Source organism: Mustela nivalis (genome assembly GCF_964662115.1).
Source record: "Mustela nivalis genome assembly, chromosome: 10".
In the NCBI taxonomy this organism is placed as follows: Eukaryota; Metazoa; Chordata; class Mammalia; order Carnivora; family Mustelidae; genus Mustela; species Mustela nivalis.
Genome location: NC_139029.1, coordinates 25,826,200 through 25,844,649, shown reverse-complemented (window position 1 = coordinate 25,844,649; position 18,450 = coordinate 25,826,200). Strand labels below are relative to the sequence as shown.

Sequence of the window (18,450 nt, the reverse complement as noted above, 5' to 3'; positions counted from 1 at the left end):
CCATTGTAATAGATGTGTAATAGTAGCTCATTGTGGTTTTTCTTTGGATTTTCTTCATGACAAATGATGTGGAACATCTTTTCATGTGCTTACTTGCCTTTCATATATTTTTTGGTAAAGTGTCTGTTTATATTTTTCCTCATTTTAAAAAAGTAGATTATCCTCTTATATATTCTGCATATAAGTCATTTATCAACTATTTTATTTGTAAATATTCTCTCAGTCTGTGGCTTGTCTTTTCATTTTCTTGGCAGTGTCTTTTGAAGAGCTGATATTAATTTTGATGGTGTCTAGACAGTTCATCCATTTTTTTCTTTATAGATCATGCTTTTGGTATTGTATTTTAGAAAGATTTTTCTCCTAACTTTTCTTCTAAAAGTTTTATAGTTTTAAGTTTTTAAATTTAGGTCCAGAATGTTTTTGTACATGGTGGGAGCTGTGGATGGAAGGGTTTGGTTTTGTTTTTTGCCAAAAGAATATCCAGTTGTGCTAGCACCATATTTTTTTAATCCTTTCTCCACTGTATTGCTTTTCACCTTTATTGAAAATCAGTTACCCATGTGTGTACAAATCTATTTCTGTACTCTTTTGGTTCCATCATTTTGTTTATTTTCATATATTGTCTATAACAACACCTTACTTCTTTTCTTTTCTTTCTTTCTTTCTTTTTTTTTTTAAAGCAAACTCTATGACCCATTGATCAAGAGTCATATAGTCTACCAATTGAGCCAGCCAGGCACCCTAACACTACACTGTCTTGATAATGATAGCTTTGTTTTTTTGTTTTTGTTTTTGGTAAAGATTTTATTTATTTATTTGAGAAAGAGAGCAGACACAAGTAGGGGGAGAGGCAGAGGGAGAGGAAGAAATAGGCTCCTCCCTGAGCAGGGAGCCCAAAATGGGGCTTGATCCCAGGACCCCAGGATCATGACCTGAGCTGAAGGCAGCCGCTTTACTGACTGAGTCACCTGGGTGTCCCAATAATTATAGCTTTGTTTTTTCTTTTAAAATAAAGGTTTTGTTTTTTAAAATAAAGGTTTTATTTTTTATTTGACAGAGAGAAAGATCACAAGTAGGCAGAACAGCAGGCAGAGAATGGGGGGAAGCAGGGTCCCTACTGAGCAGAAAGCCTGATGTGGGGCTCGATCTCAGGACCCTGAGATCATGGCCTGAGCCGGAGGCAGAGGCTCAACCCACTGAGCAACCCAGGCACCCCCGGATAAGTACAGCTTTGTAATAAGTCTTTTATTCAGATGATGTAATCTTACAATTTTGTTCTCTGTTATCAGACATTTTTTGGCTATTCTAGGTCCTTTATATATCCATATAAATTTTAGAATCATCTTGTCATTTTATTTATCTTTTTAAGATTTTTTTTTTTTTTTTTTTGATAGAGATCCCAAGTAGGCAGAGGAGAAGGCAGAGAGAAGGCAGAGAGGAGGAAGCAGGCTCCCCGCTGAGCAGGGAGCCTGATTCGGGGCTCAATTCCAAGACTCTGGGATCATTCCCCGAGCCGAAGGCAGAGGCTTTAACCTACTGAGCCACCGAGGTGCCCTGTCATTTTATTTTTTAAAAAGTCTTCTGGGATTTTGATTTTGATTATGTTGGGGCTGTAGCTCAATTTGGGGAGAATTGATAGCTTAATAATAATAGTGAGTCTACTGATCCATGAATACAGTGTATCTTTCCTTTTATTTACATCATCCTTAATTTTTTTCAGCAGTGTGTTGCCCTTTCCAGGGTAGAGATCTTGCACATCTTTTGTCACATATATTGCTCAGTATTTCATGTTTTTGGTGCTATTATAATTGGCATTTTAAAAACTGAATTTTTAAAAAAGTGGTTTTAAAAAATTCAGTTTCAGGGCGCCTGAGTGGCTCAGTGGGTTAAGCCTCTGCCTTCGGCTTAGGTCATGATCTCAGGGTCCTGGGATCGAGTCCTGCATCGGGCTCTCTACTTGGTGGGGAGCCTGCTTCCTCCTCTCTCTCTCTCTGCCTGCCTCTCTGCCTACTTGTGATCTATCTCTGTAAAATAAATAAATTTAAGAATCTTTAAAAAATAAAAATAAAAAATTCAGTTTTTGTTTGTGGCTAGTATATAGAAATAGTTACTTTTTGTATATTGATCCTGTATCCTGAAACGTTGCTAAACTCACTTACTTGTTGCAGTAGCTTTTTTGTAGATTCCATTAGGTTTTCTCTATTTATAATCATATTGTCTGTGAATAAAGACCATTTTACTTTTTCTTTTCCAATGTGGATGCCTATTATTTCTTTTTCTTGCTTATTGTACTGGCTAGAACGTCTATTACAATGTTGAATAAAAGTGGTGAAAGTATACTTTTCTATTCCTAGTTGTGAATTTGTGTCAGGAATAAATGCTGGGTTTTGTCAAATACTTTTTTTTTTTTTTTTACATTTACTGACATGGTCATACAGGTTTTTATTTTCAGTATGTTAACATGGTGAACAACTTGATTGATTTTGAGTGTGAAATTATCTTGTATTCCTGAGATAAATCCCACTGAATTGTGGTATATTATCCTATCTGGATATTGTTATATTTGTTCTACTAAGATTTTTTAAAAAAATGTTTTATTTTATTTTTGTAAGTAGGCAGAGAGGCAGGCAGAGAGAGAGAAAGAGAGAGAGAGGAGGAAGCAGGCTCCCTGCTGAGCAGAGAGCCCGATGTGAATCTCGATCCCAGGACCTTGAGATCATGGCCTGAGCCGAAGGCAGAGGCTTTAACCCACTGAGCCACCCAGGTGCCCCAAGTTCTACTAAGATTTTGTTATGAATTTTGAATCTGTGTTCATGAGGGATATTAGCCTGTTATTTTAACATCAAAGTAATGCTGCCCTTTTAAAATGAGCTGAGAAGTTTTTATTCTTCTTTAATTTTCTAGAAAAGTTTGTGTAGAATTGGTACTATTTATTCCTTAAATATTCAGTATAATTCCCCAGTATAATTCCCCAGTGAAGCTATCTGGACATGGAGTTCTTTGCAGGAAATCTTTATTTTATATAGAGAGAGTACGAGGGCGGGGCAGAGAGAGAGTCTTAGGTAGGCTCCATGCCCAGTATGGAGCCAGTCACAGGAGCCCTGTCTCACGACCCTGGGATCATGACCTGAAACTAAATCAAGAGTTGGGTGCTTAACCAGCTGAGTCACCCAGGCAGGAAGATTTTAAACTATCAATTCAAGCTATAGAATAGATAAATAACAATTTAGATTATCTACAGTAGCTCTGCTTGGGTGAGCTTTGACACATTGTGTGTTAGAATTTGTGTGGTCAAATATATTGGCATAAAGTTGCTCACTGTATTCCCTTATTGCCCTTGTAATACGGGTAGAACCTGAGTAATGTTACCTCTTTCATTCATGGTGTTTGTGTTCTCTTTCCCTCCCCACCTCCCTCCCCGCATCAGACTGGCTAGATTTTCTTACTGAAACTTTGGTTTCATTCATTTTCTCTCTTGCGTTTCTGTGTTACTGATTTCTGCTTTAATCTTATTATTTCATTTCTTCTTCATAATCTAGATTCCATTTGCTCTTTTTTTAAGTTTCTTAAGGTTTAATCTCAATCGTTAATTTGAGACTTCTTGTCTAACAGAGTTTTAGTGCTATAAATTTCCTTCTAAGTATTACTTTAGCTGCATCCTACAAATTTTGATATTTTGTGTTTACAGTTTCATTCAATTCAAAATACTCCTAAATTTCCTTTTTGACTACTTCCTTGGATTATTTAGATGTATGTTATGTTGTTTCCAAATATTTGGGGGGGGGGTCCCAGATATTGTGGTATTATTAATCAATAACTTAGTGCATTGTAGCCAGTGACCATTATATAACTTGAATCCTTTTTTTTTTTTTAACATTTTTTTTTTAAATTTATTTGACAGAGAGAGATCACAAGTAGGCAGAGAGGCAGGCAGAGAGAGAGGAAGGGAAGCAGGCTCTCCGCTGAGCAGAGAACCCAATGCGGGACTCGATCCCAGGACCCTGAGATCATGACCTGAGCCAAAGGCAGCAGCTTAACCCACTGAGCCACCCAGGCGCCCCTTTTTTAACATTTTTTATATTAGTCTCAGAGGTAGAATTTAGTGATTCATCTGTTGCATATAACACCCAGTAGCTCATTACATCAGGTGCCTTCCTTAATACCCATCACCCAATTACTCTTTCCTGCCATCCACCTTTCCTCCAGCAACCCCTCTGTTTGTTTCCTAGAGTTCAGTGTCTCTCATGGTGTGCCTTTTCATTGAGTCCTTTTAAATGCACCGAGATCAGTTTTATGGCTCAGAAAATGGTCTGTCCTGGGAAATATTCCTTGTGTATTTGAAAAGAATATGTATCCTGCTATTGTTGTTGGGTGAGTGTTCTATAATGTCAACTAGGTCAAATCTGTTACTTTTGTTTAGATCTTCTATATCCTTATTTTCTATTAGTTAAGAGGATGGAATACCACACTGTATTTGTGGATATATCTGTTTCTCCTGTTAGATCTGTTTCTGCTTCATGTACTTTGAAAGTTTTATTAGCTGTGTAAATGTTTAGGATTGTTATGCCCTCTTGGTGAGTTGACTCTTTTATCATAAAATTATCTTATCTCTGTTAATATTCTTTCCTATGAAATCTGTTAATATAGCCTGTTAATATAGTCTGATGTTAATATAGCCGATCAGGCTTTCTTTTGGTTCTTATTAGTGTAATGTATCTTTTTCCATGTTTTTACCTTTAACCTATTTGTATTTTTGAATTTAAAGTGGATTTCTTGTAAGCTGCATATAGTCGGATGTTGCTTTTTATCCAGTCTGACAATGTCTGCTGATTAATTGGGGTGTATAGACTATTTAATGTGATGACTAATGTGATTGGATTCAGATCTACTTTATCCCATGCGTTCTTCTTTCATTTCATTTCATTCTTCTTTCATTTTTATCCCTATTTTTATGTTCTTCCTTGAATTTAACTGAGTATTTTTTTATTCCATTTTATCTCCTTTTGTTGATTTATTCATGATGATAGGCAGAATAATGGTCCCCCTAAGGAGGTCAATGTCCTACTCTCAGGAATCTGTGAATATGTTATGTTACATAGCAAAGAGGAATTAGGGTTGCAGTTGGAATTAAGGTTGTTAAACAGCTGACTTTAAAATAGGGAGGTGATCCTGCATTTTCTGGTGGGCCTAATTTAAATACAAGGTCCTTAAAAGTAGAAGACAACAATATAACTGTGGAAGAAAGACCGATAGAACATGACTTACTTTGAAATTGAAGGAAGGGGACTATGAACTAAAGAAAGTGGGTAAAAATGGGAAAAGCAAGAAAAGAGGATTCTGTCATAAAGCCTGCTGCTTTGTTAATTTCTTTTCATTCTTTTTTTCTCTCTGTGTTTGATTTTTAATCATTTCTGTTGATACGTCTTCAAGTTTACTGATCTTTTTCTTCTGCCTTGTCTACCCTGCTATTAAATCTTTACAGTGTATTTTTATGTGTGCGTCTATACATAAGCCAGGGTAAACGTACCTTCATCGCAGCAGAGGTTCAAAACAATTTTTTCCTACGGTGTATTTTTCATCTTAGACATTATAATATTCATCTCTAGAAGCTTGATTTGAGTCTTTTTTGGAAAGATTTTATTATGTATTTATTTTAGAGAGAGAGTGTGAGGGGGGAAAGAGCAGTGAGGGAGGGAGAAGAAAGGGTAAAGAATCTCAGATAGACTCCTCACTGAGCACAGAACCCAACGTGGGGCTTGAACTCACGACCTTAAGATCGTGACCTGAGCCAAAACCAGGAGTTGCACATTTAACTGAGCCAGCCAGGTACCTCTGATTTGGGTCTTTTAAAAAATATATCTTCTTTGTCTCTCCTTCATATAAGCGGACATGCAATCTTTCCTATAACTTTTTGAATATATGGAATACAATCATAGTAATTATTTTAACACCTTTGTCTACTAGTTCCGTTACCTCTGTTATTTCTGGGTCAGTTTTAATTAATAGTTATTTTTCTGCATTACAGGAACATTGTTATTCTGAAGTATTCTTGGGAATTCTTGTTTTTAAGCCCCGTTTCCTTGCCTTACTTGCTCATCTTGGGCAAGCTTGTTTATTCCCATGGCTTCAGCTGCTATCTTTGGGAATTTGATTCCAACCCTGGGTCTCTATTTGAATTTCTCAGCTGTACTTCAGGTTCAGTATGTCTGAAACAAAACTTGCCTGTTATTTTCTTAAAATTGCTCCTTTGTAGTCTATCTTAGTTTTTGACACTACTATAGTTAGTCCTTCAATTCAAGCTAGAAACATGAGAGTCATCTTGCATTCTTTTCCCCAAGCCCCAGATGTATTTCAGCTTCACAAATATTAGATCCTTAATATTTTAAAATCCATCCCACTGGAGGAATTTCCAATAATGGTGGCAGAGTAAAATGGTCTCAATCTTCCCACAGATAATAATTATAAAATATGTGGAAAAAATGTATTTAAGGGAACTGGAAAGGATCCAAAAGCAGACAGAACAGCAACTAGAAGTGATAATAATTGTGAGTTTGCAGCTTTTTAAAATTTTTGCCTGAGGGCATTCACTAACTCCCACAGCAGAGGAAAGGCAGTGGAAAACCTCAGTCTTATTTTCTTATGGTGGCAAAGAACAGAGTTCAGTAGAGAAAAATTACCTGAGCAGGGAGTCATGGGGGGTAAGGAGGGAAAAAATGAAAAAAGACGTGATCAGGAGGGAGACAAACCATAAGAGACTCTTAATCTCACAAAACAAACTGAGGGTTGCTAGAGGGTGAGGGGGAAGGAATAGAGTGTGGCTGGGTTATGGACATTGGAGAGGGTATGTGCTATGGTGAGCGCTGTGAATTGTGTAAGACTGATGATTCACAGACCTGTACCCTGAAGCAAAAAATACATTATATGTTAATTTTTTAAAAAAAGGAAAAAACAAAAACATAGAATGTGGTGAAGCCCATAACCTCGCTAGAAACTCTACTAAAATCCCTGGCTGAACCTCTAAACTATACCCAAATAGGAAGATTCCAGAAGGCATGATAAAAAAGGAGGCAGAGTTCTGTCTTTGAAAGACAAAACCTAATGCCAGGTGAGCACTATGAATTCGTCAACCATGTGTAGCACAGGTGGCAGAAATCTGAAGTCTTACCAACTTGAGGAGTCAGAGTGCAGAGTTGAAGGCTGAAAAATTAGGGAGTAATCTTATGAAGTAAAGAGAGTACAGAGAGAGCAGACCCAATTCTGAATACAACCTATTGCAAAATTCTTGGCTAGTCGTCAGATTAAACGAGAACACCTGCAGGTATCACCATGAGGTATCATTAAAATGACTAAAAAGACCTAGAATACCAAGTGTTAGTGAAGTGAGGAGCAGCTGGAACTCTCCTGCACTGCCGGTGGAAATGCAAAATGGTAGGGCCACTTCAGATAACAGCTCACAGTTCCTTATAAAGTTCAACATATACTTACATGTAACCAGCAATAAATACTTTTGAGTATTTACCCAAAATAAATTAAAACACATGTTTACAAAAACTTTGGATTTCAAACATTTATAGCAGATTTATTTATAAGAGCTGAGAACTGAAAACAAAAATCAGTATATGAGTGGATAAATACATTTTGGTATATCTCTAGGATAGTATACTACTCGGTAATAAAAAGGAATGAACTACTGTTATACACAATACCATGGATGCTTCTTTAAGACATTATGTTGAGTGAAAGCAGCCAGAAATGAAAATAGCATGTATATGATTAATTTTTATATGAAATACAAGAAAGCCCAAAGTAACTAGTGGGAACAGAAAACATACCAGTGGTTGCATGAGCCTGAGGATGGAGGTAGGGGGAATGAGTTGACTTCTGGGGCTGATCGAAATGGTTTCTGTCTTGATCGTGGTTATGTGGGTATAGACCCTTGTCCAAATGCATAGACCTATACATTTTTTATTTGGTATAAATTACCCTTCAGTTACGTTGATTTAAAAAAAATCCATACCACCAGCTTTGTTTAACCACTCATCATTTCTCAGTTGGATAAGCACAGTACCCACCAAAGTAGTGTTCCTGCTGTTGTCTTAGCTCTTCAAACCCTTACATGATGCGGCAACCTGAATGATCCACCTAAAACAGAAATCTAACTTTTTCTCTTCCCCATATACAACCCAATAATTGCTCACCATTACCCGGCACCTTTGAGTAGCATGTCTTCTTTTGCCTGGCCCTTGACTGTCTATCCAGCTCATCCTCTATTACTTCCTGCCTCTCACTTTGCTTTATGGACTCTGTTCCCAGCACAAGCCATGCTAATCTCATTTCCTTTGCCTGTACTCATCTCTCCCCTCAACCTTTTGTCTAGTAAACAATGGTTCACCTTTTAAAACTCAGTTTAGGACTCTCCTCTAGAGAATGCCTTTATCTATTTATTTAAACCATCCTTCTTCACACACTCCAAGAGAGGAACTAAGTACTCTTCAGACCATAGTTTTTCGGTTCATTGTTAACTTTTATTGGTGTATTCATCCTTTTGATTTCTTACATTTTTGTTCTCTTCTCACTAGATTGTGCACACGCTGAGCACACTTACTTTCATTTATGTTTTGGGTCCACATGGCCTGTGCCTTAACAAGTGCTTAATAAGTATTTGTAGAAAGATTGAATATAAATGTTGAGAAAAGAAGAGAAAAGTATATGTAGAATGATTATTACTGTTTTGTTTTAAGCAAACCTCTGTGCATAGAGAAGAAGACTGGGAAGGTTTATAACAACATTTTAACACCAGTTTGGGTGGTGAGATTTGTTCCTTTAATATTTTTGTCGGTTTTTGCATTTTTCATGAAAACATTTAGCATGCAATTATTTTATGAGACATAACCTAAAAAACTGGTGGTATAACTTTTGCCTATTCAAATGAATGTTTGCATTTCTTTAGGTCCACAAGGCACTTATAATTTCCAGTCCCTTAACCCCAGTCCTGGCTGCGGAGATTCCTGGTTGGTCAAAGAATGTGTCAGTCCAACCTGAGACATCAGAGGATCCTGGTACTACACCTAGCACTCAGCAAGTAAAAAGCCTTGGGAAAATGCAGATTTCTACCCCTCTGCCAGTGGCTCCTTCCTACAGTTATGCTACCCCTAACCCCCAGGCCTCTTTCCAGAGCACCTCAGCACCATACCCAGGTGAGGCCCTTTGCTTCTGCCCTTGGAGATAGGATGGAAAAGTAGAGCATTTGATCACAGTGTTCTCTTTAGTGCAAGGAAAGGAGAGAGGCATGACTTTTGAGTACTGTAGATTAGAGAAAAAATAATCCTGTCTTTGTTCCTGTAATCATAGGACTGGGGGCTCTCCATCCTTTTCTCAACAGGCCCCAGCCTATGGGAATTAATGAGGCTCATTTTCCTAGAGCCAGATTCCACTGTGCCTGGAATTTAAAGGCACAAGATTCGATGAAGTAATATTCAAGGAACCAAACAAATAGAAGCCACTGGGAAGAAAGTTGGATCTTTGTACCTGTTTGCCTTCTGAATGGCTGATTGTAGGTCAGATATTTGTCTTTCTCATTTTGGCAGCATCTTTTTTTTTAATTTTTATTATTATTTTTTAAAGATTTTATTTATTCATTTGACAGACAGAGATCACAAGTAGGCAGAGAGGCAGGCAGAGAGAAGGGAAGCAGGCTCCCTTGCTGAGCAGAGAGTCAGATGCGGGGCCCTATCACAGGACCCGGGGATCATGACCTAAGCCGAAGGCAGAGGCTTAACCCACTGAACCACCCAGGCGCCCTGGCAGAATCTTTATTTATTTATTTATTTTTTAAAGATTTTATTTATTTATTTGACAGAGAGAAATCACAAGTAGATGGAGAGGCAGGCAGAGAGAGAGAGGGAAGCAGGCTCCCCGCCGAGCAGAGAGCCTGATGTGGGGCTCGATCCCAGGACCCTGAGATCATGACCTGAGCCGAAGGCAGCGGCTTAACCCACTGAGCCACCCAGGCGCCCCTAGAATCTTTATTTTTAAAGCAATCCATCCATAGGGAGGAGATTTATAAGGAGTGTTGCCTTAACAAGTCTGTGCTTCATGAGTGCTGTCCTAAGGTATTAGGAGGAAGTGACTAATCAAGGAAACTAACTTGATCTTTATTCCCTGAAAAAGGCAACAGGGTGAAGCAAAGCCAGTAAAAATGAATTTTTGCTGATTTTTTATTTTCTAGGCTCTTCTTTCATGGTAGTATAACATGAAATTTGGGGGGTTTCAATCCGAAAGGACTAAAATATTTTTTGTGTTCAGGCATAATGCCTGTAATTTTTTATGTGATTGTCAAGGGTTTGAGTAACACTATTTTTGTCCATTATGCTCTTTCTGAGTATGGTGGTTTCTCTTTCTTTCTTTCTTTCTTTTTTTTTGAAATTCGCTTCAGAGAATTCTTTTTTTTTTTTTTTAAGATTTTATTTATTTATTTGACAGAGAGAGAAATCACAAGTAGGCAGAGAGACAGGCAGAAAGAGAAGGGGAAGCAGGCTCGCCGCTGAGCAGAGAGCCCAATGTGGGGCTCGATCCCAGGACCCTGGGATCATGACCCGAGCCGTAGGCAGAGGTTTTAACCCACTGAGCCACCCAGGCGCCCCCACTTCAGAGAATTCTTATTCAGCTTCCTAAGGTGTCTAAATGTTGAAGTTTCCATAAGGATGATTTCATTTCTTCTTCAGTGCAGTGTTCCTAAGCAGACAGCTACATCTCAAATTTCATGATTGTCTGGGAAGTCCTTCTTACCCCTCAGTCTTGAAATATGAGTGGACCAGTCATTTGTTTGTTTTAAGCTCTTTAGTTCCTAGGTCTCATACCAAATAATAATTATTGTCAGAGAAACAAGATTTACATAGTAGTGGTTCTCAACAACCTGCAAACATTTTGGGCATGCTACTGACACCTAGTGGCTGGAGGCCTGGGATCCTGCCAGCTGTCATGCAGTGCACAGGACAATTTCCCCCACCCCCACAACAAAGAATTATCTGGTCCAAAATGTCAGTAGCGCCAAGGTTGAGAACCCAGACATGTATGAAATAGCTACTGAAATAGTGTAAGACTATATTGAAAATATACTGTATATAGCTGTTAGCTAACGTGGGTATTCAAAAAATACTGAGGTACTTCATTCAGAAAGTAGATAAGTTTGAACTGAAATGGTCTGAGAAGATTTCTTGGAGAGAAGACTGGCTTTAAGCTAGAAACAAAGTACTGATTGAGAATAAAGAAAGCATACATCCCAGTTGAAGGAAATAGCATTAGTAAAGTCCCCAAGTGTAGACCATGTCTTCCATGGAGCACAGGAAGGAAAATGAATATAATTAGAGGCAGAATTGGGTAGGAAGTGTGAGATAGTGTGATCAGATGGTAATGGTTTTCTAAAGCCAGGTTGGCAGTTGGCCTTGAATGTGGTATGGGAGTGGGGATTCTTAAGTAGGAGAGTAACATGGTGGGGGGAGTATTTTGGAAAAATTAATGATGGTGGGTGTTTTAGGAAGACAGAATGGATTAGAGTGGGGAGTTCTGGCAGAAGGAAGACCAGTTAAGATTCTTGGAATAACCTAAGTCTATGGTTGTAGCAATTGGAATAGAACGAAATTAAGGCTGTCTTTGTGATCAACATTTGGCTTTTCTTTTTGGAATTTTATAGATGTATTTTATTAGAAAGTTGTTTATCAGCATAAAGGTGATCCTTGAAATACTGTTGAACTTGAAATACTGTTGAATCCATGGAAATTACTGTATAAAAAGGGCTTACGGATAGACTATAGTTAAAATACAGTGGAGAAAAACTCAGAGACAAAGGAATAAAAGTAGAATAATATGGTGTCATGATAATCCGAGTGTTTCAATATCGAGGCAGTCAGCAGTATTAGATGCCACTGAAGTAAAGGATGCGGGTTGAGAAACAGTTACTGGATTTGCTAAGTAGCTGTTTGTGGATGACCTCAAAAGATCTTTCTCAGTGGGAAAATGGGGCAGAATAAGATTTCAGGGGATTAGAGAGTAGGTAAATAATGAGGAAATAAAGGCAGTAGCTGAATATTGTTTATAAAAGAAATTTGGCTCCAAAAGGATGGAGAGGAATAAGGTAGTCTGGCTCTAATTTCTTATCTCTTATTTCTTTCCTTTGTTTCCAGTTATGAAGGAACTGGTGGTATCTGCTGGAAAGAGTGTCCAGATTACCCTGCCTAAGAATGAAGTTCAGTTAAATGCTTATGTTCTCCAAGAACCACTTGAAGGTAAAACATCCCCTTAGTTATATTTGGATAATGTTTTAATTTATGATATTTACGTACCTTAACTCATTTACTCATTGCAGCAGTCCTGTGAGAACAGGCACAAATGTTTATCTGTTGTGAGAGGCAATATAATATAATGTTTGAAATCATGGGCTTTGATGTTAAGCCTGGGTTCAAATCCCAGCTCAGCTAGACATTAGCTGAATGATTTGAAGCAAATTATTTTTATGCTTGCATTTCTGTCTCAGTAAAACAAGGATAATAATTTCTACTTCATAAGGTTACTTTAAGGGCAAAATGAAACAGTACACAAGGGACCTACCTCAGTGCCTAGCATGTGGGTGATGCTTATTAAGTGGGCACTGGATTATACCCCTTTAAAAGAGGAAGCACCTGAGACTGAGGTTAACCTATTTATTTTGTCCAAACAGCTAGTAAATAGCAGAGATAGAACTTGTAGAGGGGTTATTTAAGACTATGGCTAATAGAGATTTGACATTTACAAAAAAAAGGAAGACAGGGCTCCTGAGTGACTTGGTTGGTTAAGCGTCTGACTCTTGATTTCAGCCCAGATCGTGATCTTAGGGTGGTGAGATTGAGCCCCACTTGTCCCTCTCCCTCCCTCCACTTGTGCTCTCTCTCTCTCTCAAATAAATAAATAAATAAAGTAATTAATTAATAAAATCTTTAAAAAAAAAAAAAGACAGGCCCAATGTGATATATAAAATTGGGATCTATGAAATACATAAATTAGGGGATGCTGCATTCATTATTTAAGAAAACTTTTATAATATGAGCATCCCTTTCACCTTTGAAATATATATTAGTATATTAATAATACCAGCATTTGGGGGCGCCTGGGTGGCTCAGTGGGTTAAGCCGCTGCCTTCGGCTCAGGTCATGATCTCAGGGTCCTGGATCGAGCCCCGCATCAGGCTCTCTGCTCGGCAGGGGGCCTGCTTCCTCCTCTCTCTCTGCTGCCTCTCTGCCTACTTGTGATCTCTCTCTGTCAAATAAATAAATAAAATATTTAAAAAAATAATAATAATACCAGCATTTGGCTTAGAAACATACATGCTTCCATAGTGAAGTATACTTTGATGGAAAATGATTGCATTGGGTTTATGCTACTGTCATTACAGGGTTAGTCAAAATCGAATGCCATACTTTAGGATTCAGGATTAGGTACACACCTTTCTTATACAGTAGTCCCGCTTTCTAATAGGCCTATTACCAACTAGTGTATTTATGCAAAAGTACTTTTCCAGAACCTAAATGCCCTCCTCATTCTATATTTTTGCCCTCAAATTGAGGTTTCCTTATCAGTTTATTCTACCTTCCTCCAGAGAAGCTTTATCCGGACTCCCTCTGGTGGTAAGTTCAGGTGACTGAATTTGGTGGCCTTTGAAGATGGTGAGAACTGCCGTGAGCTGCAGTTGCCTCCACTGTTTTGTGAAAAGCACTGGAGTCTGCTTTTTATTTTCTTGTCTAACCCTTATTTGCATATACGTGTCTGTGAGTTGCTGTCACCTTGTAGATCAGGACATGGGTTCTATTTAAAGAGGGCTTAGGGATTTTAGTTAAAATATAGTGGAGACTTTTATGAAGTCTAAAACACATGGGTTGAGAAAGAGATTCCTTTCAACTGTTCTCTCCACGGGTTGTTCAGCTACCAGATACATGAGATGAATGGTTTCAAACTTTCACAGATTGGGGACAAGTGAACAGGACCAGCTCTGCCTACTCATTCTCCTCCTCATCTCCTGTGGCAGCCCTTGAAGCACCCCTCAGGATTGCTCTTGGGTTCGGAGGCATAGTTTGAAAACCACTGCCCTAAATCATTTAAACCAGCGTTCTGTCTAGCAGACCTGTCATCAGTTGTTCCTACTCTTGGGTAAATTTTTGGCTGTGAGGCATAATTCATCCCCCAAACTTTTCTGTCCTAGGAATATTGCCTTTTCTTGAAATTGCATTGCCAGCCTGAAATATTGTAGAATTGTCAGTTCCCAAACTAGAGTGAGTCTGTTTTCTGTGTGGAAGAAAAATTTCCAACTTTAGTTGGAAGGTCATCTTTTAGCACCAGTCCCATGGCTGCCGCTGCTTTCCTGCTTCTCACCTGACCTGACTTCCACAGAATATATGTGTGAGAGCTGCCCAGGCATGATGACTGTCCAACACATTGCTAGTATTTTGGGGAGGAAGGAAGAGTGATAGATCTTGCATCTCAAGCTTATAAAATAAAATCTGGTCTTCAGATGAAGGCTATCTTGGAATTTGATTCTATGTGCTAACTTACCTTCGAACTCATGAACTGAGAAAGAGATGACCATTCTCTGTTAAGCTTTTGAAGTTTCTTCTCTTTTCCTTTTATTTTCCTTCTGCGTAGTAACATAAACTAAGCCTTCATACCCGTCCCCATCTGTCCCTCATCAGATGTGAATTTCGTTTCCCCCCAAATTTAAGACCACTTTCATGGGGGTGGGATTCCATTTAGATAATGGGATCCTGTCCTTGTCCTACCCAGTCATACAGTCTGAGCTACAAATGAGGACCATTTAATGCTTCATTTGATCTTAATTAATTTCAGTGGGGCCTGTTTTAAATGGGCCATCCCCTGCCATCTTCTGCAGTGTGTTATTTAGCTCAGCAGGAATGAAGTAGCTCTTTTAACTCACCAGGGTGTGATGACCTCAGTGAGACAAGCATTGTTAGCACTCTGTAAAAAAGCTATTTTTGAACCATGTTATTTAGAAGTCATGGCTGTTCTTTGTTGCAAAAGAAGTTTTGCAAGAAAATGGCCTTTGTTCCCAGTGAGTTCATCTATAGTGGTTGATAGGGCTTGCATTTTCACTGTGATGCCATACTGTGAGCAACCTGGTATTTGGAAGGAGGATTGGCCTCTTTCAAAGGGAGACTGGCTGTGGGGCAGGAGAGAGCACTGTTGGGAGAGGGTGGAGGAAGCCCTGACTGTAGCTGAGTCAGCAGAATCCTCCCTTTCTTTGAACAAGGCATTTGGTTTCCCATAGGCTCTGGGGTGGAATCTTCAAAACTGAGGCCTTGTCAAGATTTAGAAGAGATTTGTTATTGGCAGGCTGTGCGGCTGCCCTCTTTGTGTGTGGGTGTGTGTTTTCATGATTTCTGTAACTGCCCTTCTATAGGAGAAACCTACACCTACGACTGGCAGCTGATTACTCATCCTAAAGACTACAGTGGAGAGATGGAAGGGAAACATTCTCAGATCCTCAAACTGTCCAAGGTGAATTTGCTTCCTCTCACTTGCAGGGCTGGCGAAGAGGTGCTGACCATTTTCTAAAATGTAGAATGTAGAATTTTCTGTTCACACTTAAATCAGGAACAATCTTTCAGAAGTGAATCCTCCAAAAGTCTGGCTGACATCCAGTATTTGTTAGTGTATGATTCTCAAATGTTCATTTATGGTGAGAAGACTATAAGCATGGTGGTGATAGCCGAAAATATACACTAAACAGCTTTTAAGGGTAACATAAGGATTTTAGAATTTGGGAGATAAGCTAAGTTTTTTGTGGCCACAAGACTGTGTAAATTGGCTCAGCCTTTTTTGGGATTCAGTGTAGTTATTAGGAACCATAAAAATGTTCATATCCTTTAGCCAGGCAGTCTCATTCATTCGTTCATTCTTTTTTTCTTTAACAACTGTTCGTCGCACACTAGTTATGTATCAGGCGGCTGGATTGATCAAAATCTTCACATTCAAGGACAGTAGAGTCTCACGAGTGATACTGGCCAGAAGCAGACAATTATAACGGGATGCACTAGGTCAGTGCACGGAGTATTGAAGCCCTGGGGAGTTTGATTTCTTAGAGTTTACCGAGTGGGGTCATGACAGTGACTCACTTTCTTGGTAAAGGGTGGAGTGTTGATGCAGGGGAAGCAATGTCCACTGGGCCAAACAGAAAATGTGGCAGAAAGGGAATTGTGTGTGGTTCAGCATGACTAGACCCTCTGGCATGAGAAGGGCAGTGGCACAAAGTTGGAGAGATGCATGGGTCGCAAAGTGAAGACTGTGAATCTTATGCACAGGGAATATGGACCCTTTGAAAGGTTTTAGACAGCAGAAAGACTAGTTCAGGTTTTCAGTTTAGAAAGCTTACCCTGACTGCAAATAAGACTCAATCTGGGGAAGCCAATTGAGTATCTGTTGAAAGATGTAGGTGTGAGATGGTGATAGCCTGGGCTGAAAAACAAATAAAACTTAAGCTCATAATATGTGCCAGACACAGTGCTAATTGTTTTATGCACTAACCGACCCCAAGATGTAGATACTAATACCTGTTTTATATGACAAAACTAAAAATTAGAAAAATAAAGTAATTTAGCCAAGGTTCACAATGCTATTAAATGGTAGGTTTGAACTGGAACTTTCCATCCCTGAAGCTTTTTTTTAACTTTGCTATGATGGTTGAAATCTAAGGTGATGGCATTGTGAATGGACAGAAGTGAGTGAATGTCAGGAGTATAATGGAGGTTGACTTGGTAAGGCCTGGTGATCAAGTGATGGGGTGGCGGTGTTGGGGAAGGGAGTTCTAGGATCATTCTAGCCTTTTTGGCTCAGGCATTTGGGTAGATGTTGGCACAACAGTGGTGATATTCACTAAAATGAAGAACACAGAAAGAGGAGCAAGTTTGGATGAGGTTTGCAGATGATTAAATCATTTTTAGACAGAGTGATTTTGAGGTGCCTGTGAAGTAGCTGGGACTCAGGGACTAGAGATCAGGACACAGGTCTGTGCTAGAGAGAGAAATTTGCACACCAGCCTCAAACAGATGACATTTGAAGTCGTGGTAATGTATGAGATCATCCCGACAGAGTGTGTAGAGTGCAGTTGGAATCCTGGGGAGCACAGTGATTAAAGGTGTGCAAGGAAGAAGAAATTGAAGGAAATGAGAGAAGTGTAAGCCAAGGAACGAGAGCTTTCCAAGAAGAAAAACATCAAAAACACTAGTCAATTAGCATTTGCTCAAAGATCATTTGGAAGAAAGGAGGAACTTCATTCGTCTGAAAGATGTTTATCACAGTATTGGTTATAATAGTAAAAGCCTGGAAACATCCTGGATGCCAACAATGTGGAATGCTTATGTGATATGACACGTGTACTCGTGCACTATTCTGCAGCGTTGGAAGTGACCATTAAAAAGACTGTTATAATGGGGGAAGGTGCGCATGGTAAATGAACAGAAGGAAGAATAATAAAAAGCTTGATGCAGGTTTTTCTTTCTGATCTGCCATCTGCAGTGGGACTGCCGCCAAGATGCAGATTTTTGTGAAAACCTTTACAGGGAAGACCATCACTCTTGAGGTTGAATCCTCAGAGTAGAAAACATAAAGGCCAAGATCCAGGAATTCCTCCTGATCAGCAGAAACTGATCTTTGCTAGCAAGCAACTGGAAGGTGGATGGACTTTGTGTGACTACAGCATTCAAAAGGAGGCCCCTCTTCATCTTGTGTTGAAACTTCGTGGTGGGGCTAGAAAGAAGGAAGGAGTCTTGCAGCACTCCCAAGGAGAATAAGCATAAGAAAAAGAAGGTTAAGCCGGCTGTCCTGAAATACCAGAAGGTGAATGAGAATGAACCAGTCACCTTCATCGGGAGTGCTCTTCAGACATTCTGGTGGTAGATGTTGTCTGACTTACTGCTTCCGTAAACCAGAATACCAGAGTACTTGTGTATGGGTTAATAAAAGACAAGAATTGACACCACCAACAAAAAGCTTGATGCACACCTTGATTCTAACTGGAGCTTGAAGGTCGAGTTCCTAAAGGTAGTGGTTACATCTTTCTCCTCTCCAAACTGCAAGTCTAGGATAATGTCCGGCATCTAATTGGCTCTCAATAAATGTTTGTTGAACGAATGAACTATTTAAAAGCCATTCTTTGTATGTGGTCAAGGACTGGAAGAAAGTAAGAGAAATAGGATTAACTGGCGTGTTAGGACAGTGGGATTGTGGGTGATTTTCTTTCTTTTATATTATGTTTATATAGATAGTGGAAATCAGAAGGGGAAAATATTCAGATATTTGGGAGCTATTTGGTATTTTTACAAAATGATTTTCTTTGCAGAGATGATTATTTTAATTTCATAACTCTATGAAATAGAATGGTTGAGCCATTAATGTTCTTCTGAAAAGAAA

At 39.0% G+C, this 18,450-nt stretch overlaps 1 protein-coding gene across 7 annotated transcripts in view; it reads left to right on the top strand.

The window, feature by feature from the left end:
* KIAA0319L (KIAA0319 like) overlaps window positions 1-18,450 on the top strand; it is a 90,407-nt gene that overhangs the window by 42,267 nt on the left and 29,690 nt on the right. For all 7 annotated transcript variants that reach the window (XM_082686859.1, XM_082686856.1, XM_082686857.1 and 4 more), the window contains 3 exons: window positions 8,951-9,197; window positions 12,183-12,284; window positions 15,443-15,540. In XM_082686859.1, coding sequence (XP_082542985.1) covers window positions 8,951-9,197; window positions 12,183-12,284; window positions 15,443-15,540 — 447 coding nt within the window. The remainder of the gene's footprint in view (window positions 1-8,950; window positions 9,198-12,182; window positions 12,285-15,442; window positions 15,541-18,450) is intronic.